The 20678-nt window shown below is 46.7% G+C and overlaps 1 protein-coding gene across 1 annotated transcript in view; it reads left to right on the forward strand.

Moving 5' to 3' along the window:
- The window catches only part of TMEM241 (transmembrane protein 241), a 91681-nt gene that overhangs the window by 37388 nt on the left and 33615 nt on the right, over nucleotides 1-20678 (forward strand). Inside the window, 6 exon segments of the mRNA XM_032310246.1 lie at nucleotides 4165-4242; nucleotides 12978-13003; nucleotides 14899-14950; nucleotides 16551-16599; nucleotides 17351-17396; nucleotides 18762-18797. Of these exon segments, the coding sequence (XP_032166137.1) occupies nucleotides 4165-4242; nucleotides 12978-13003; nucleotides 14899-14950; nucleotides 16551-16599; nucleotides 17351-17396; nucleotides 18762-18797 (287 nt within the window).

Below are 20678 nucleotides of genomic sequence, written 5' to 3' on the forward strand. Positions count from 1 at the left end.
CCAGATTTCAATTTGTTAAAGTAGAAATGGAAGCTATCCTTTAAAACCTGTCACAGAGTTTACTCTGAGTTCACTAATTTTAGATCATACCAGGATTCTTACTGGAGGAAGCAGACTGGTCGGATTTAGAACCCACCAGTCCTCCTGGACTTGGTGGACAGTTGTAGGGCTAGAAGGCTGCCCTGGTGGGCTTGCCATCATTCGGGTATCGTAGCACTGAGGTTAGGAGCATGGGGTCTGTGGTTAGAGAAGCCTGCATGGGAGCCCTAAACCGGCCGTGAGCGTTCAGCAAGTTGGCTCGTCTTCACAGCGTTCGGTTCCTTGTCTGTAAATCAAGGTACCAGCACCGAGTAACTGCGTTGTTGGAAGGAGATTTAAATAACAGAATGTAATTAAAATAATTAGCACTGTGTCCAACACATTGTTGGTAGCTCTCATTAGTGTACTTGAAAATCAATTCTGTGTGTAGCAATAGATCCTTTTCCAGAATGTGATGAGAGCAGGGCCTGGGGAGATTGAAAAACCTAGTCACAGTTTATTAAAATTCTTATTAATTTTCTGAATTAGCCTCCTTGAGATCTAGAGTTAGGGTCTAGAGTTCCTAAATCTCGTCTTCTTACGGTTTTATAGTCAAGGAGGCAAAAGCATTTTTTTAAAAGATTGTATTTATTTATTTGACAGGTCACAAGTAGGTAGGCTCCCTGAGAGAGGGGGGAAATCGTGACCTGAGCTGAAGGCAGAGGCTTAACCCATTGAGCTACCCAGGCACCCCCAAAAGCATTTTTTAAAAGGTCTTAATTTTAAATAAATAGCATCCATGTCGCCCTTTTGTATTCATTTTCATGTACACATAATTACCCCATCCAAGATTTTCTTTTCTATCTTCTAAAGCCAAGAACTGGAAGGCCAAGCCCTGAGTTTGCCAAACATAGGGCTAATGCATTGAGCCAGTTAAAAAAAAATCTCTCTTACCATCTTTAAAATGCATAAAAGTTAATTCAGAATATAAAAACTTAAGAGGAATAAAAAGAAACACAAAAAACAAATGAAAAATTAGGAAATAATAAAAATAAAGTATGATTTTTTTAACTTCACTTTTTAAAAAATAATTTAATTCCAGTGTGGTCAACATACTGTGTTGCATTTGTTTCTGGTGGACAATATAGTGATTCAGCAGTCTCCTACATCACCTGGTGCTCCTCACAGGTGCACTCCTTAATCCCCATCACCTATCTCCCTTACCCCCTCCCCCATTCCCATGTGCCCTCTGGTCAGTTTGTTCTCTGTACTTAAGTGTCTGTTTCTACATTTGTCTCTTTTTTTTGTTTCTTAAATTCTGCATGTGAGCAAAATCATATGGTATTTGTTTCTCTGACTGACTTACCTCTCTTAGCATTTTACTCTCTAGCTCCATCCATGTTGTTGAAAATGACAAGATTTCATTCTTTTTGATGGCTGAGTAATATTCCAGTGTGTGTGTGTGTGTGTGTGTGTGTGTGTGTATACCATCTCTTCTTTATCTATTCATCTGTACTTGGACTGCTTCCATAATTTAGATATTGTAATTTGGGGTGCATGTGTCTCTTTGAATTAGTGTTTTGGTGTTTTGGGGGTAAATACCCAGTAGTGTGATTGCTGGATCATAGAGTAATTCTATTTTTAACTTTTTTTTTTTAAAGATTTTATTTATTTATTTGACACAGAGAGATCACAAGTAGGCCGAGAGGCAGGCAGAGAGAGAGAGAAAGAGAGAGAGAGAAGGAAGCAGGCGCCCTGCTGAGCAGAGAGCCCAATGCGGGACTCGATCCCAGGACCCTGAGATCATGACCTGAGCCAAAGGCAGAGGCTTTAACCCACTGAGCCACCCAGGCGCCCTATTTTTAACTTTTTGAGGAACCTCCATACTGTTTACCAGGGTGGCTACACCAGTCTGCATTCCCACCAATGGTGCACGAGGGTTCCTTTTTCTCCATTTCCTTACCAACACCTGTTGTTTCTTGTCTTCTTGAGTTTAGCCATTCTGACAGGTGTGAGGTGAGATCTCATTGTAGTTTTGATTTGCATTTCCCTGATGATGAGTGACGTCGAGCGTCTTTTCATGTGTCTCTTGGCCATCTGTAGATCTTCTTTAGAGAAATGTCTGTTTATGTCTTCTGCCCATTTTTAATTGGATTATTTAATTGTTGAAGTATGACTTTATTAGTTTTTTAATTTTATAAAGTATAATTTTAAAAGGAAAAAAACTAGATTGAGTTGCACTTTAATGAAAGATAAATTAAGAGTAGAAATGTTACAAAGGCAGGAAATAGAAGGCCAGAACTCCAAAAGAAATAAAATAGTGCAAGTTAGAACAAAATACTAAAATAGGGCAGAGCTACAAAGTTATAAGAGTTTTCAAAACAAGGTAAAAATATATCCTCCAAAAAGATAAAGACTAGATCCATCTGGAAGTAGGCGAGCGGCATGATCTTAAGTGAGTTTTCCAAGCTGGAATGATGTCCCTGCTCAGGGTTCTCTGTCGAGGCTGCTGAGGGCAGGCTACCTGTTAATACTGACCACCTTTCACTCAGTGCTCCGGAGCCACTCATCTAGGTTGTTTACCTCCGTCTATCATTCCTCCCAGGTGCTCTGTGTTGTAGGTATTGTTATCCCCAAACAGAGGAGCAAACTAAGGTTAGCCTAGGCTCAGTTCCACCTATGCTTGGTCTTTTTCTGACTTTCAGGAAATATTGCTATCATCATCAACAACAGAGACAATAACAAAATCCCATGCCCTTTAATTCTTCTTGCTCACTGGGTCAAGATTAGCCACCAAATTAGGAGAGACAGCCATTCTTAGCAATAGCCCAGCGATTATAAACACATAGTGGGTGCTCTGTGTACCTTAATAACCGTCTGGAGTGTTCGGTTTTTTTAGTATCGTTTTCCCTTCCTCTTTTTTTTTTTTTTTTTGGGTGAAAAGTTGATCCTGGTTATTCAGATATTTATCTCAGCTCAGTCTCCTAAATATTTCCTTAATGTGGACACTCGCCATTGTCACTGCCACTACCAAGTTCAGGCCACCATCTTGTCATTCCTTATATTAGTTTCTTATGGTGCCTGTAACAAATGACCACATACCAGGTGGCTTAAAACAGCAGAAACTTATTCTTTCCAGTTGTGGAGGCCAGACATCCGAAATCAGTGTTGTTGTGCCCAAATCAAGGTGTGGGAGCAGGGCCGCTGTACGCTCCAAAGGCTCTGGGGGAGAATCCATGCCTTGGCTCCTGCAGCTTCTGGCAGCTGCTGGCATTTCTTGGCTTGGGACTGCCTCACTCCAGTCCCTGGCTCTGTGGTCCCAGTGCCTCTCCCTCTGTGTGCGTCAAATCTCTTTTCTCTTACAAGTACGTGCGTTTGCATTGAAGGCCTCCCCAGATAACCAAGGGCGAACTCCCCATCTCAAGGTTCTGAACTTAATCACAATTGCAAAGACTCCTTGTTGTTGTCCATTTTCCAGTCTGCCACACCTCTAGACTTTACCAACCACCTCTCCCTTTTGTCCTCTGCTGGGAGCCCAAGTTCCTTTAACCATGCAGATCTAATCCTGTGACTGCCTTGAAACTCTCAGCAGCTCCTTGGCTCTTGACAGCCTGACGACCTCTCTAGGTTCTTCTCCCCAGCTTCCCCCTTCACGTCCCACCACGCAACCCCACCCCCATGTGTGTTCCTGGAGGAGTGGGTTCACTCCCACCTGGGTGGCCCCTCTCTCTGCCTCTTGTTGAGTGGCTCACTCCAATTGACATTCCATTCTCATTTCTCCAAAGGACTTCGCTTCCTCTCCCCAAGCAGGATTGGTGTATCCCTTTTGTGTATCCCAGGAGAACTCTGACCTTGATAGGGACAGTCTCCTGATCACATATGCACCCTGGGTGTTTCCTGCACCTGGCACAGTGCCTGACACATAGTAGGTGCTTAATAAATAGGCGTTGAGCCTCTTAGCTTGCCAAGAGTAATACTATTAACAGAGAGCCCTAATCCGCGCCAGAGAGTTTTCGCTGGGGAGGATTGTGTATGCAAATGCCAAAAGTTCCCACGGATCGTTATTTTTAAGCAGAAATCAAGTATTATGTAATTATGGGATCAAAGAAAACATTTTCATGCTTATTACATTCTGTTTTCTTTCAGGCCATTCCTGTGTTTCTCACTTTGCATAATGTAGCTGAAGTTATCCTCTGTGGGCACCAGAAGTGTTTTCGGAAAGAGGTAAATGGTAATGCAGAATGCTAGTTTCGCTTCCTTTGCTTTAACTTTCAAAGATGCACCTTTTCTTATGGCCCAAATTAGTGTCTACCTTTTCCTGCCATCTGTTTCCTGATGGTGGTCAAGTCAGCTTGGCAGTTGTCCCTCATTTTTGACATCCCTTTGGTTCATCAGATGTATGTGGGGAACTTGTGGATCTGAGTGGCACTCACTGCGTGGCAGAGCGAGCACCCTGGGATACAAGGAGGAGTTTACTGTGGACAGAGGAGGGTGGGGTGGAGGGCAGCCTTCCTGCCACAGTGCATCCCAGGGCCGCCAGGAAATACATGGCAGAGCCTCCTCGCAAAGGGTGCTGGGAGCATCGGCCCACCCTGGGGGAGTCCCCTTTGCTTCCCAGGTGACACCCAGCTCCCAGGGTTGTTCGGAGGACACAGCAAGGCACCCATGTTAAGTGCGTCCAACAGTTTCTGGCCCACAGTAGCTGCTCTGTACATGTTTGCTGTATTTATTAACGTTATTAGTAGTGGTTTTAATTTGGTTCCTCTTTTGGGAGTTCTTTCCTTGTAACATCTGCCCTTTCGAAATGGTTTTGCCCACAGATCTGGAACTTTTCAACTAGAGAGGCTAGTTGGCCATTCAGGCAGCTCACTTCTCACAGGTGTGCAGGGGACAGAGGTGTCCTTCCCATGGCTGAGATCCCTCCACACACCCATGTACCCTGTCGCCCCTGCCTGCTCCTTGCAGGCAGCTCTGTGGACGGACTATCCCTTCTGTCCCTGAGAGCTAACCTCTCTCTCTCTCTGCTGCCTTTCTTCCCTCAGCCCCGAGACACTCTGTTCTCAGGCCCCCAAGGACAGAGCAGGCCCTGGGAGACCCGCTCCCAGTAGCCCAGCTCTGGAAGGCTGTTTTTAGAACCCTACCGGTGGGCTCCCTTGCCTGTGTACCCCTCCACCTCTGCCCTGCCACTTCCTTGCCCACCCCCAGCACAGCGCCCAAGGGAGGGTTGGGTTCAGAGCTGTCCATGGCCTTGTGTCCTCGCCTCCAGCCTGCTCCTGATTCTGCCCGCACCATTACCCTGAAGTTCTCTGGCCGATGTCCCTGATGCCTGCATTGCTGCGACTCTGTTGGCCTTTTACACTGTTCATCACCAGGTTCACTGCTGCCTTCCTTTGAGTCTCTAGGCCCCTGTGACCTGCTGGTTCTCTCCCCCAGTCTATGGCCCCTCCTCCTCCTTCCTTCGTCTGCCCTATAGGGTCTCCCAGGGTCAGGAGCCCTTTGTTCCCACGAACACACTTTCTGGACAGCTTCCTCCACACCCACGGCAGCCTCCCTCTCAGTTCACCGGTGACTCCTGTGTCCCAGGTCTAGCCCAGACCTCTCTTGAGTTCAGATCCCCATGGCTGCCACCTCTGGCTCTCCCTGCAGCTGTCTCCCGGGCGTAGGAAGGGCAGAGGGACCAAACTGGAACGGCTCTGTTTTCACGACCTGCTTCTTTCTTAGTGATCTTGATCCTGGCCATCACCGCCCAAGTCAGAAACATAGGGGTCCCCTTTGAGTCCTGGTCTCGTCATCCTTCCCCTGCACTCTGTTTCTGAATCTGTCCCCTCATCTCCATTCCCACTCTGCTCCCACCTTGGGTCAGGCACTCATCTCTATTTTAGGGCTACCTGGCTAGGGGTCAAATGAGATCTTGCTCCCCTGAGCCCTCGAGCAGCCAAGTAGGGCCCGGGGCAAGCGGTCCTGGCTTAGATGGTTATCCAATTGTGTTCTGTGCACGCCATCACCTGCCTTCGCCTGCTGGATGTGCTGTGTGCCTGGCCGGTTTCCCTGCCTCTCCCCATGCTCCCCTTCCTCCACACTGCACCTCAGTGACCTTCTGAAACAGATCTGATCATGTCCCCCCGTGTACGTGGGAGCTGCCCCTGACCTGCATGGAAGCATGCAAAGATTCCATACACCTCTCAGGTTTTAGAAAATCCAGCCACAACGAAACTTCTCATTTTTCCTAGACCATGTCGTGATGTGTTCTTTTCTGTGATCTGTCAGAGAACCTCTTCAAGCACCCGCTCATTCATCGCGATTATATTTACGTATCTGTGTACACGCCCACTGTGCCAGGCTCCGGGTCTCCAGTAGTGACCAAGGGGCATGGTCTCGCTGCTCTGGGCTGTTCTTAGAGAACGTCAGCTGAGCACATTGTGACACCTACCCGCCAGATTGTACAGCCACAGAGTCCCCTACGGGGAAGTGACGTTCAAACATGGACAAAAGCTGAGCAGGAGTTCGGGCAGGTGGGGCGAAGGGGAGGGCTCCCAGGAAGAGGCAGATGCAGAGGACCAGATGTCGGAAGGGACTCTGCAGGAGCCACTCTGGGCCAGTGCAGCTGGCGTTTGATAAGAGAGGAGGGCTGAGGATGAGGCTGGAGACTTAGACGAGCCTTCGATGCTGAGCAAGGAATTTGGGGTATATGCTGCCTGCAGTGGGAGACCGGGGTTGGGTGTGAAAGGCCAGACTGATCAGATTTATGGTGGGGGAGACAGGACTGCAGGAGGTGAGAGGGGGCGCAGTGGCAGCTCTCGAGTTCTCACGGGGGAGGCCTCGGTATTTGAGGTTGGTGTGCGTGCAGTTGGAGCCTGACACTTCGGACACCTTAAGGAGCATGAGCACCTCTCTCCAACACTTGACTTATCACACCATCTTGTGATTTCCGTATTTCATTAATTTTAACATGTGCTACTTTTTCTCACGTTAAAAAAATACTATCTGCAGTCGGGATGCTTCTACAATCAGTGGTGTGCCCAGGTCAAATGCTTTCTTAGTAATATATAAAGATTGGGGAATTTTACACCCAGGGCATCTGAGGTTCAGTGCAATGAGGTCGGAGTTTCCCTGGTCTCTGCCTGCTTCCTCTGAGTCCCCTCCTCTGCAGGGACCACATGGTTGTTGTCTTTGTAGCCCTCGAGTCCAGCCCCAGGATCGCTGCCGAGCTGAACATTCACGAACTAGCCACTGAGCCTCAGAAACTCAGCTTGAGTTTCTGACCAAGATGCTCAGCTTCTGGGAGAGGGACTCATGCCTCCTGTCTACAAAGTGAATACTTTTCTTGTGAATTGAAAATGAAGATTTACCTGGTCTGGGGGAAAGATCCAGGCGTCTCTGCAGGATGTCGCTTCCCGATGGACCAGTCGGATCCCATAGGCGAGTTTGAGTGTAGGAGACAGGTCAGAGCGTCCTCAGGGGTATTTCCATCAGGCAGAGACCAGGGGCCAGTCTTCCAGGCTGAGAGGACCTGTCCTTGGAAGAAACTGGATAAACCAGAATATTTTGAATCTTCATCTCCATTTCACCCCTAACACTAAACAACATCACTTTTTTTTAAAATTTTAATTCCAGTACAGTTAACATACAGTGTTATGTTAGTTTCAGGTGTACAGTACAGTGATTCAGCAATTCTATACATTACTCGGGGCTCATTATGATAAGTGCACCTTAATCCCCTTTACTGACTTCCCCCATCCTCCACCTCCTTACCCTCTGGTAACCACCAGTTTGTTCTCTATAGTTGAGAGCCTGTTTTTTGCTTTATCTTTTTTTCTATGTTTTTGTTTGTTTATTTCTTAAGTTACACGTGTGGTAGTTGTCCTTCTCTGACGGATTTCACTTAGAATTACACTCTCTAGCTCCATCCTCGCTGTCACAAATGACAAGATTTCATTCTTCTCTTTGGCTGAGTAATATTCAGTTGTAAGTATATACACCACTTCTTCTTTTTTTTTTTTTTTAAAGATTTTATTTATCTGACAGACAGATCACAAGTAGGCAGAGAGAGAGAGGAGGAAGCAGGCTCCCCGCTGGGCAGAGCGCCTGATGCGGGGCTCGATCCTAGGACCCTGAGATCATGACCTGAGCCGAAGGCAGAGGCTTTAACCCAATGAGCCACCCAGGTGCCTGTACACCACTTCTTTATCCATTCGTCTGTGGATGGATATTGGGCTGCATTCATAATTTGGCTGTTGTAAATGCCAATATAAATGTGAATGTAAAAAAATGCTGCAATAACCATGGGGGTGCAAATATATATTTTTCAAGTTGATGTTTTCATATTCTTTGGGTAAATACTCAGTAGTAGAATTACTGGATCATACGGTAATTCTATTTTTAATGTTTTGAGGAACCTCCGTACTGTTTTCCACAGTGGCTGCACCAGTTTGCATTCCCACCAGAGAAGCATGAGGGCTCCTTTTTCTCATCCTTGCGAGCCCTTGTTTCTTGTGTTCTGGATTCTAGCCATTCTGACAGGTGTGAGGTATATCTTATTATGGTTTTGATTTACATTTCCCTGAGACCAAGAACATTGGGCATCTTTTCATGCCATCTCTGTGTCTTCTTTGAGAAATGTCTGTCCATGACTTCTGCCCATTTTTAATCAGATTATTTGTTTTTTGGGTGTTGAGTTGTAAAAGTTCTTTATATGTTTTGGATACTAACCCTTTGTCAGATGTGTCACTTGCAAATATCTTCTCCCATTCTGTAGGTTGTCTTTTAGTTTTGTTGGTTATTTCCTTTATAAACAATATCATTTCTTATCAAGGTAAATTAGGAAATAGTTGCATGAATTATGTACTTATTTAGTAATTTAAAAAACACACCTTTCTTTCCTACTCTATTCTGTCAGACTTTTTTCCAACATACATATGTAGACATACTGCCACAAATGATATAACATATCCTGTCCACTGATCAGTTTCTCAGGAATCTCTATTCATGTCCTCATTCCACTCCACATGGAACATGATATGTTGGCCAATCCCTGTTTCTAGACTGGCAGGTGGTTTCTAGTAGCTTGGCATTAAAATCTGCTCTGTGATGACGATGGAAGATTGGCTGTGACCTGTTCCCACAGGATTCACATTCCTGATCATTTAGCCTGGAGCCTCAACAAAGTGACCAGATGTTACCAGGAGCACAGCTGTGTGACATCTCTTAGATTTCACCTGTGACTCACGTTCTGGCCTGTTTTGTCCAGGGTGTGTCAGTTTCACCAGGCTCCTCTCCAGAGAGTAAGGTTGGCCTTCTCGGGACCTTGTTCCCAAGTTATAAGGATAAGCTCTGTCTGGGGCTGTGATTCGTGGTCACCATCCGTGGCTCTCTGTGCTTGCACGCGCAAACACTCGCACATGTAGTCTGACTCTAAGGTAATATGGGGCTTATAGAATTAGTCTCGCTACCTTGCAAATAGACTTGTCACAGCTGAACATGAGAATGCTGCTGTTCATCTTTTTGTTTGTTTGTTCTCCATGTATCAAACATCTGGCTAGGCCTGCGGCTGTGGAGCTCTGCAGGACACACTGATCACCTTCACAAGACTCAGCTGAATGGAGGAGCCAACACGTAAACACACACTGTGATGCCCATAGAATGTCAAATGGGCTGGAACAGGGGTGTGGGTGGAGCGGGGTAAGTCTGCTTAGAAGGGCCAGGGGCAGGATTTGAACCCAGTCCTGCAGGTGGTAGAAATTTTCAAAGTGCAGGGAGAAAGGGCACTAGGCAAGCAGAGGAAGCAGCAGGTGAAGGTAGGTTTCTGAAAGGGCTGGCAGGTGTCCCTGCAGGACTGGCGGGCTGGCAGTGGCAGAATAGTGTCATAAAAGGTCAGGCTCTGGGGCTAGATCACTGAAGCTCAGACCCTGGGAGCTTGGGCAACTTTGCTGACTTCCCTGGCCTTGGTGTCTGCCTCTGTATCATAGAACCTGAGACATAAATAACCCATAATGAAATAAGTCAATACTGGTTGGGGCCTAGAACAACCCTGGCAGAGTATGTCATCCTCAGAGGAAGTTAGCTGACCTCCCTGGAATGTTAGTTATTTATTGTTATTTTTGTTGATGTGACTTGAGAAGTTATACTGACCCTTCAGAACACTGACATATCACTAGGACTTACCCCTGGGTGACTTTCAGACTGAGGAGGCTTAAAAGGTGAACGCCTCAAGTTAACTCCTGAGTTGTTTTCAGAGCCCCGGGAAGTGGAGCTCAGTAATGCGTTTAATGCTTGTTCTCATCTCCATATCTCAGGTTCTGGAGGCGTTTACAATAAAAAGCAGCCTTCCTCTGTGGAACGGGTGAATTCTTCCGGGCACTGTATTGATCTGCTGCCCGGTGTCGGAAGCCCCCAGACGGTTGCTGGGTGCACCTGTTACTACTCACGGACCAGCTAGAATTGCTCTTTAGCTCTGTCCTGTCTGTTCCTGCTTTTCTGCCTAGCTCTTGAGATACTGATTGCCTTTAGCCCGGAATCCTTTATTTTTTTAATTTCTTTTTAAAATTTTTTATTTTTTAATTAACATATAATGTATTATTAGCCCCAGGGGTACAGGTCTGTGAATCGCCAGGTTTACGCACTTCATAGCACTCACCATAGCACATGTCTTCCCCAATGTCCATAACCTCACCACCCTCTCCCTACCCTCCTCCCCCCGGCAGCCCTCAGTTTGTTTTGTGAGATTAAGAGTTTCTTATGGTTTGTTTCCCCATCCCATCTTGTTTCATTTATTCCTTTCCTACCCCCAAGTCCCCCACGTTGCCTCTCAGCTTCCTCATATCAGGGAGATCATATGATAATTGTCTTTCTCTGATTGACTTATTTCGCTCAGCATAATACCCTCTAGTTCCATCCATGTTGTCGCAAATTAGCCCAGAATCTTTTAGTGACACATTTTCCCACCATGGGGCACTTCTCCCGGGTGCCCTGAGCCAGGTCACCCTTTTGGGTCTTCCTTTCTGTACTGTAGGGATGGGCTCCCACCAGGTGGCAGTGGAGTCAAGGTTGGCACCGCCAACTGAGGCAGGTTCCACAGCGATGAGAGGAAAGGAGTTAGAGCTGCAAGCCGCTGCTTCGCACACAAACAGGATCTATTTATGAAAACAGTGCAAACGGGATTATTTAGTAATGCATGAAAACTGAATATGGGCTTTATAGCAAACCAAGTTACCTTTTCAGTCTCTGCATTTTTTTTTTAAATGCAGATACGATTGACCTATAACATCATATTTGTTTCAGGTGTCAACATAATGGCTTGATATTTATATATCTTGTAAATGATCACCGTAAGTCTAGTTAGCATCCATCACCATATGTAGTTACAAAAATTGTTTTCTTCTGGTGAGTACTTTCAAGATCTACTCTCTTAGCAACTTGTGAATCTGCAGTATGGTATTAGTAACTCTAGTCCCTGTGCTGTACATGACATCCCCAAGACTGGAGCATGTCTTTTGTAAATGGAAGTTTTTACCTTTTGAGTGCTTCATTTTTATTTTTTTAAAAGATTTTATTTTATTTATTTGTTAGAGAGTGAGAGCACAAGCAGGGGGAGTAGCAGGCTGAGGGAGAAGCAGTTTCCCTGCTGAGCAAGGAGCCCAACATGGGACTTGATCCCAGAACTCTGGGATCATGACCTGAGCTGAAGGCAGACGCTTAACGACTGAGCCACCCATTCATACTTCAAGAATTAGAGTCAAAAAGCTGTACTTTGGGGGCGCCTGGGTGGCTCAGTGGGTTAAGCCTCTGCCTTTGGCTCAGGTCATTATCTCAGGGTCCTGGGATCAAGTCCCGAGTCGTGCTCTCTGCTAGGCAGGGAGCCTGCTTCCTCCTCTCTCTCTCTCTTTCTCTCTGTCTCTCTCTCTGCCTGTCTCACTGCCTACTTGTGATCTCTCTGTGTCATATAAATAAAATCTTTAAAAAAAAAAAAAAAGCTGTAGTTTGTCCCCAACTAACAAAGTAATCCTTTGGAAATGTCCAGAATTAATGTTATTTCCTCTACCAAATATAGAAACATCTATGCTTCTTCGTGCTATAACATTATCCCTGAGTGCAAAGAACTAATTCCCATAAAATGACTAATAAAAACGATGGGCCGCCTGGGCGATTCAGTCGATTGAGGATCCAACTCTCAGTTTCAGCTCAGGTCATGATCTCAGGGTCACGAGATTGAGCCCTGCATCAGGCTCTGGATGGGGCATGGAGTCAGCTTGAGATTCTCTCTCTCCCTCTCCCTCTGCCACCCCCCTCGCCTGCTGCTCATGCTCTCACTCTCTAAATAAATAAAATGTTTTTTTAAAAAGACTAATAAAAAGGAGAGAATGAAGTAGGGCCTACATTAGAATTTCTTCATTTTGGTGCATTTTAAATGGCAAGTTTAGATTTCCCTGATCTGCCCCTTCTCTCTCTCTAGGGGTAGAGCCAACTGTCCCTTCTCCCTTTTCCTGTTTCTTCATTTGTCCATCATCCCAGAGAACTTCCAGCACTGCTCAGCGTCAGGGCTGGATCAATGAAAACCAAACATAAGGAGGCAGACTGGAATAGAAACTGAACGAGAGCTTGATTTCTCTTCTGCCGCAGGTCTCCATCGAGTTCTCTCTCTCCCTTTCTTGGTGTGTAAGGTATCTGAAGGCGTGGCCCTGGCCTTGTTTTGGGGTTTTGTGAGTAAACCCAGTTCCAGGGGTGAGGGTAGAAAAGCCACACACCCAGAGTTCTTTGCCCAAGTGACTCAGCTCTGGACCTCTGAGTCATCCTTTGTGTGGTCCAAGCAGAAAAAGCCACCAGAAATACCACGGTGCAGCCAGCTCTTAAGCCCCCATTAAGCTTACCCAACATTCATTTGCTTCTTGATCTAAATATTTTCTTTTAAGGGGAAAAAGAGGATTTATATGGACTAACTATAAGTCTCTTTTATTTTCATACAGAAAACTTCTCCTGCAAAGATCTGTAGGTAAGTTAACACAACAACAACAGCCCACAGCCCTCTAAAGTAAAAGATTTAACCTGATTTTAAATGATGATAAATGATTAGAGATTCCTTTTTGAGAGCTGACAGAATTTATTATAAACAGTTAAATAGCCCTGTTTTGTGTCTTGTGCTAAATTTTACTATCTTTCTTTCTCTGTTTTTGTTGTTTTGTTTTGTTTTGTTTTGTTTTTTTTGTAATATTCTGTTCCTAAGGGGAAAATAACCCATGCTTGATTTCAGTCACTGATGCCCAAAACTTCACTAAGAGTTGTGCAATACTGATGGGAGAAGGAAAATGGAAAACATGGGAAATGACTTAAAATGCTTATAATCATGTTTGCACTTTATTGGGTTTTTATGATTCCCTTGGTGGGACAAGCACTGGCTGCAGGGTCAGGGATCTGGGTCATGGTCTTGGGCCACAGCAAGGCGACTAAGGGCAGACTTCATGGCCCTTTGTGCCTCGTTCCCTCGGCTGAAACGCGAGCTGGGCTGGACTCCGGGCCAGTCCCCACACCCTGCTATGTGCTAACCTGTAACCCTGTTCTCTAGCTGCTTCCGGCCTCCTCGGCTATAGCTCCAAAGCTCAGTCCTGAGGATAGAAAACCAACAGAAATGCTTTGACACGTGGATTTAGGACTTTTTGTTTCAAGTATTTCTGGGCTTCCATCCAGTCTCTTATTTTGCCTTTATTACACGCTGCTACTTGGAAAAAGAAAAACACAACACTGTCAGGACTCATCCTCTCGTTTAAAAGATTAGCAGGTGTTAAAGAGAGGCATTAAAACCCACTAATACCTGATATAATCAGGCGTTGCTCAAGACCAGGTTTGGTGGGAAACCAAGCAATGTCTTCCACCTGGCTGTTCCCCATCTCCTCTCAGCCCCAAGGGGCTGTCTGTGTAAGAGGACCTCTAACATGCATTGCCTGTGGATGGGGAAGCCTGTAGCTTCCTGTAGCCTAGAAAGCCTTCTGCTGTAGGTAGACACCAAACCCATTACAGTTCTCCTCTCCTTTCCCCACCTAAAACCTGCCTAATTCTGGAAGAAACCCTTCCAGCCGCCTCCCTCCATTCATCCCACCGTTTGCCTGAGAGTCCCTTGACAGTCTGCTGCCTTGGAGTCTTCTGGAGGCTCTTTGTGTGTGCGCCGTCAAAGCTGGCGAGGCTGTAGAAGGAGGGCAGCCCAGAGTGGAGGACCTCCTTGTATTCCAGGGTGTCCCGTGTTGTGCTGATCTTCCAGGGCCGTGAGGTCCCAGCTCTGAGGATTCCCCATACTGGTTCCCCTGCCCCAGGCTGCCGGCCACACGCGGTGGATTCTGCATATTTGGCAGGAATGTCACGGGAGTGATGTGGCCGTCTTGGTATGTCGTATCAGGAGGCATATGGCACACACCTGTCCCATCACTGGAGATGTTCAGGTTGATCATGTGGGGAAGGTAAAGCGCAAAAGATTTTAACATGCATTCCACGGTGTTTCCTTTTTCCTAAGTGGCAGAACTGCAGTCTGATTACCCAGTTTTTGTGTATTTGGGGGGACCTGTGGTTTAGAAAATTTCTTATTACCTGGTTCACGGGCATCCTGTTTTTCTCGAGTGAGTCAGCTGTGGTTTAGCAAATGTCCTGCAAGTAAGTGCCCATGTCTGGGGATGAGGCCAGCTGAACCCCAGGGAGGGAACTGTCTGGTCCCCGGGGGGGGCACGCAGTGGAAAACTGCACAGGTAATGGGGTTCTCAGAGGAGTTAAGGGCACGGGGCGGAGTCTCACAGGGGCTCGGCTCCAGGCTCGCTCCACGCCATGTGTTTCAGCCCCCACGCCCTCTGGGCAACCCTTTGATACTGAAAAGTGAAGCTGCCTCTTTCATCTCTCTTTGCACAGTGCCCTCTTCCTCCTGGCTGCCGCAGGATGCCTTCCCTTCAATGACCCCCAGGTAAGTTCAAGGGCACTCATTTTGCCTTCCAGGTGTCTTTTTTATGGTCTGAAGCTTCCATGTATGAGCAGAACTTCCTAGTCCTTCCTTTGGGAATCAGAAGAACCCCAGCCTCTGCAAAGGCTAGGTGCCTCTAGGCCAGGTCAACACCTTTTCCGCAGGTCTTCGCCTTTTCTTCAGGGCTATGGCAGCTCGGCGGAGCTCTGGGCTCCCGGGGCTATGGCGGGTGCCGTTGGCCCTCTGTATGTGCTTGGAAGACCCATAAGTCCCGGCCCAAATTGCCCTAGCCTCGTGCACTGAGGCGATGTTGATTTTCCCTTTCATCCAAGGGCCTCATCTGCAGAGTGATTTTCACTTTGTTACCCTGAGTTTTTCCTTATTAGGCCCTGAGGACCCGCCTCCTCACCCCCCGGTAGTCGTCTTGTGGTGGGTCTGTCTTCTCTCTTTTCTCCCCCAGCAGTTATTAAGTCCCCATCAAGTGTCAGGCACTGAGCCAGGCTCTGGGGACACAAAGAAGAATTGTCCTCATCCAGGCAGAAGTCAGAGTCTAGTCAGAGCAAAGGAGAGGAGGACAGACAAGAAACAGATAATTATAGCATGGGGAGGCCAGGGCTCTGTCGTGGGGAGATAGGGATGCCATGCGGCACCTAAGAAGACTCTGGGGACCCGGGAAGTGGGAAGAACTAATGATTACAGGAAGCCAGCTATGTGCCAGGCTCTGGGCCAATGCTTCATGAGCTTTATTTTATTCAAAATCTCGCAGTTGCCCAAGGAGGACTCTTACTGTCTCCATTGCATAGCTAAAGAGTAACAAGGCCCCCAAGTCACCAGCTAGTGAGTAAGTGGGGGTCTTTCTGATGCTAGAGCCGGACTCTGCTCTCTGGACCTCAATCTTGGAGGGCGAGGAGCAGATGGCCAGAAGAAGAAAGCAGGTGTGGGCACTGTCGTGGGGGTGTCCTGCCTTTCTAGGATTCAGCTTTAGTGAGCACTATGTGCATACCCCTGTGTAAATTCCTGCCCTTCTGGAATTGACAGGCTAGTGGGTGGTGGAGAAAGAGAGAGATGATACGTGAAACAGAGTGTAGTAAGTGAGATAAACTTCGACAGAGAAAAATAAGGAGGGGAAGAAGAGAGGGAGTGCTCCTCAGCTGAGTTGGTAGGGGAAGCATTCAGGCTCGGGGAGTGCAAATTCTTCCTCCGGGGGGCGTGCAGTAGATGGGACTGGTGGGGTTGACTGGGGCTTGTCCTAGAGATCCTTGGGTACCATGAGTTTGGATTTTATCCTGAAGTCACTGGGGGACTACTGAATGATTTTAAGCAGTAGGTGACACCATCTGATTAGCCTTGTGGAGACACCGTGTGAAGGCAGTGTGGAGAACAGGAAAAGGGGTGGTGGAGGCAGAGAGCCCTAGTAGGAAGATATCATAGACATCGAGGTGAGAAATGAGGATGGACTGGCCAAAGGCCCCAGAGTCCTGTCATGGCACCCTTGCTTGGCACCATTCACTGACATTTAGGGTTTCTGATGGCCACTCTGGGTCCCGTTTGTCCCTACTTGTAGCCATTTTATTATTATTATTTTTTAAATCCTGTGTTACAGTTTGACCCCGGTGGATATTTCTGGGCTGTAATTCACTTAATCTGCGTAGGTAAGTTTTAAAAGAACGCTTACTTAAATCATTGAGGCTTATTATTTAGACCTTATGATATATCCACTTTCGGAGACCTTGAACGATAGGAAGATTACAGACAAGGCGTCAAGGTTAAACTTAAATGGGCATTTTCTTATCTGATTTTCCTGTTTGGGAGTTTTCCTCAAATGTTCCCATTTCTGATATAGTCTCCTCTTTTTCTCGACAAACGTTAATTAACTCACCCCGGCTCTGGCCTGCTTGCTCACGTCTACTCGAGAAACGCTGGTTGGTCTTTAAAAATGGTGAGAAGAGATCCAGAAGTTTGTGTCAGAAACGCTGTCCTTCAGCAGCATACCCAAAGAGAGGGAAGCGGGGGAACTAAGGGCCATCTGACTTCATTTCCAGTCATCCGTTTAGGTTTTCCTGTTTGGAGTCTTAGGGGGAGCAGGGCCCTGCTTTGGCTACACACGGTTCAGAAATGCCGCGTGTCCCTTCCTCCTGTGCACCTTGCAAAGGAAGCTGAAACCTGCCTGTGAACTGTGTCCTTCTGCGGATCACGAGCCCTCCCAGCCCAGCCCTCTCTGTACTGAACGGTCATCACAGGGGATTACTGTACTGGCATCCTGGGCTCCCCCCCACAGAGCGGTGGTGACCCTCTCGGGAAGAGCGGCCCTCGCCCTTGTGGTTTTCCTGCTTCCCCGCAGGTGCGGGCAGCCCCTTACGCAGAATGTCATTGTGCCAGTAACACGCACCGCTTCGTTTTCAGGGGCATATAAGATATTGCAGAAGGTCCGGAAACCCAGCGCACTAAGGTAAACCTTTTCCAGTGTGGTGGGTGGGTTGTTCGGTTCAAGCAAAGGGGTGAGACCTACGGTGTCGTGAGCTTGTTCTGTTCAGCTGGAGACTCTGCACGGCAGTCGAGGGCCCCCAGGGCCATTTCTCCTGCTGTTGGGCCCTTGCATGTGGGCACCACCAGCACCTGATCCTACCCACCGTCATCAGTAAGTGAAGAGCAGGGGAGCCCCTGGCCTCTTCCTGCAGGGGCAGATGTTCAGATGACATTTTTATAAAAATTACGTGATCCGCTGCTTTGGGGCCCCAGTTTACTTCTTCCAGCTCAGAGGCCAACTCTTTTTTCTTGTTTCCTCAGCCCCTTTCTAACTTGACTTCGTTCAGACCCAGAAGTTCCCCCAGTCCTGAGCTCTGTGCTGGGGTAAAATGAGAGCTTTGTTGCTCAGTCAACACAGCAGACAACAGACAAATGTCAGTGAAAGAGAGAGGAGTCCTGGCATGGGTCGGCCTGCAGCTGGGAGATTCAGAGGCCCCGGACTGGCCCCCTGGCCTCTGGGTTTTTGGGGTCACCAGAAGGACCCCTGGGAGGAGATTATACTCTCAGAGGTTGTGACTTTCAGTCCTTAGAACACCTTTTGTTCTTTCAGTGAAGGGCTTCTGCAGCAAAAAGCCAGCGAAGTTGCCAGATAAAATATAGAATGCCCAGGTTAAATTTGAATTTCAGGGAAGTAGTGAGTCCTTTTTTTTTTTTCTTTTTTTTGTTAGAGAGAGAGAGAGATACAGAGCGCAAGCACAGGCAGACAGAGTGGCAGGCTAGAGGCAGATGGAGAAGCAGGCTCCCTGCCGAGCAAGGAGCCCGATGTGGGACTCGATCCCAGGACGCTGGGATCATGACCTGAGCCGAAGGCAGCCGTTTAACCAACTGAGCCACCCAGGCATCCCAGTGAGTCCTTTTTTTAGTATAACTGTAGCCCATGCAATATTCGGAGTATACTTGAACGGGATTCCTTATATGAGATTCAGATTTATTTGGGTGTCCTGTATTTTTATCTGTCAAATATGGTGGCCCTGGGAGCCAGTCCAATGGCCTGAGAGACTTGACTCTCCTTTCGCAGTGGAAAATGTACATGTAGGAGATAATCTGTCACAGGTAAAAATGTTTGTGATAACTATTAACTAGGAAGTGTTTTTTTAAAAACAAGCCAGGAAAAAGTTTTGAATATAAAGTATACTTCATACAATTTATTGACAATTTTTAAATGTAGAAACTTAACCATAGATATAATTTACTAGAATATAATGCCTCTTTTGTGTATGTAAAACACTTCTGTTATTTTACATGTCTTATCTCTCTCTCTTTTTTTTTTTTTTTTCTAACTCCTTAGCGACATTGACCAGCAGTACTTAAACTATATGTTCAGGTAAAATATAACTTAAGTTTTCAAGAAACAACTCCTGTCTTTCTAGAGCTAACGGATTTTTAGTTCCCAATAATATTTTGATTAGAGTTCTGAGCCAGGGTGCCTACCAGAGAGGCAAGCTAAATAATTTGTGAGATGACTAGAAGTTGAGAAAACCAAATTGTAGTTCTATCCGTAGACCAGGCAAGAGGGACCTCTTTCTGGCTCCAGAGTTCAGAAGGCCATGCCTTTCCCCATGGGTGCTGAAGTCTGTAAGGCTAAGGGGACATTTCTTCCCAGGGCCCACATCCTCCCTTCTAGCCTGGGACCTAGAATTCCCTGCTCAAGTGGTCTTGGAGATTCCCAGGTCTGGCTTGATTCCCAGGCCTTCTATCTTCCCAGCGCATTCCTAGACCCAAGAAGTGTCCAAAGACAGGGTATTAGTGGGGGACAGGGTATGCGTGGAGGGTGGACTTGCAGGCTCACCTGTCTACACACGAGTACGTGTCCTAGTGTGTGGGATGGGCCTGAGGTGGAGACAGAAGGGAGCTCACCACGAGCCAGAAGCCAGAGGTTGGAGCTGTCCATGCCGCCGTATGGCATATGGATGAAGGAAGGAATAAAGGAGGAGGTTGGATCTGAGGCTGAAAATAAACAGAATGTCTAGAAATTTTAAGAAATTTAGGTAATTTATAAGGAATGAATATTGTGGAATGCATGCCCAACACCATTTTCACAGACATTATTAAATGTTAAATATAAAATTATCATATGTTCCCTGTTTCTACTCCCCCCCACCACCATTTTGCAGATGAAACTGGGTGTGTGTGTGTGTGTGTCAGAGGGAAATAGACAGGGGTTCTGTCAGGCTATGACTTTGATTGGACTTCAACCTGTAGAGAACACATTTTTCTCCTCTTTCCCCATTATATTTCCTATATGGGAAAGAGAGGAAGGTTTTCTGTTTTGTTCATTGCCATATCCCCAAATTAGAACAGTAGCCGGCACTGACTGGACAGTCAATAAACAGCTGTTGAATGCATTTTAAAAGTCTGCTGTCTGTCATGATATGCCTTTTACAGGCTTATAATTTCTTCTTTACATGTCACATATAGTCTTAGAAATATAGGGAGCTTCAAGGTATAACCTATGCCCACCATAAATACTCCTAAGGTGAATAACTACAATTCCAAAAACATACGCAGTGCCTGCCCTATGTCTCGTCCCACTAGGCACTTGGGATCCAGAAGGAATAAAATGTGGTTCTTTCCCATAGGAGGTCACAGTGGAGGAATTAGGAGTGGTATGCCAGTAGATTTGCCAAACTCCAACAGGAATGAGAGGATCAACCCTTTCATTTAATTATTTCTTCTTACTTTTGTCCCCTAATATTTTACTTTGGGAACATCCTTTGCGATGATGCCAGTGATGGGATTTGGGATACCAGAGCAAGCCCTGGGAGTTACTTGGGGATGGAAAGGGGCCTCCTCTGTCCTGCCATAGGAGTTCTAACCAGAAGGGGATCCAGTGAGATAAAATAATGGAGTGTGTATGTACAGGGTCCGTGTTTGCCAAAGAAAGAAGAGATGACCAGCGAAGGACAGAACGTCTCTAGTCTTGTTTGTAGTGTGTGTGTTTTGCAGCTACGTGTAAGGCCTGTCTAACAAACCCACGACTTCTGAATGACCAGCATTCTCACTGCCTTTCTCCTGACCCTCCTCTCCTCCTGCCTCTTCGCATGGCGCCCCTCCTCTGAGCCATCAGAGAACCTGCACTTCAGGGGCAGAGGAAAGGAAGAAATTGAGAAAAACTGAAATGGTGCAAGGAGTTAACCCCGGGGTAGAGAGGGGGCAGCCCTGTCACACTAACAGTGGCTTCCCTGTTCAAACTGTCCTCCACACT

This window comes from Mustela erminea, chromosome 13 (genome assembly GCF_009829155.1).
Source record: "Mustela erminea isolate mMusErm1 chromosome 13, mMusErm1.Pri, whole genome shotgun sequence".
NCBI lineage: Eukaryota > Metazoa > Chordata > Mammalia > Carnivora > Mustelidae > Mustela > Mustela erminea.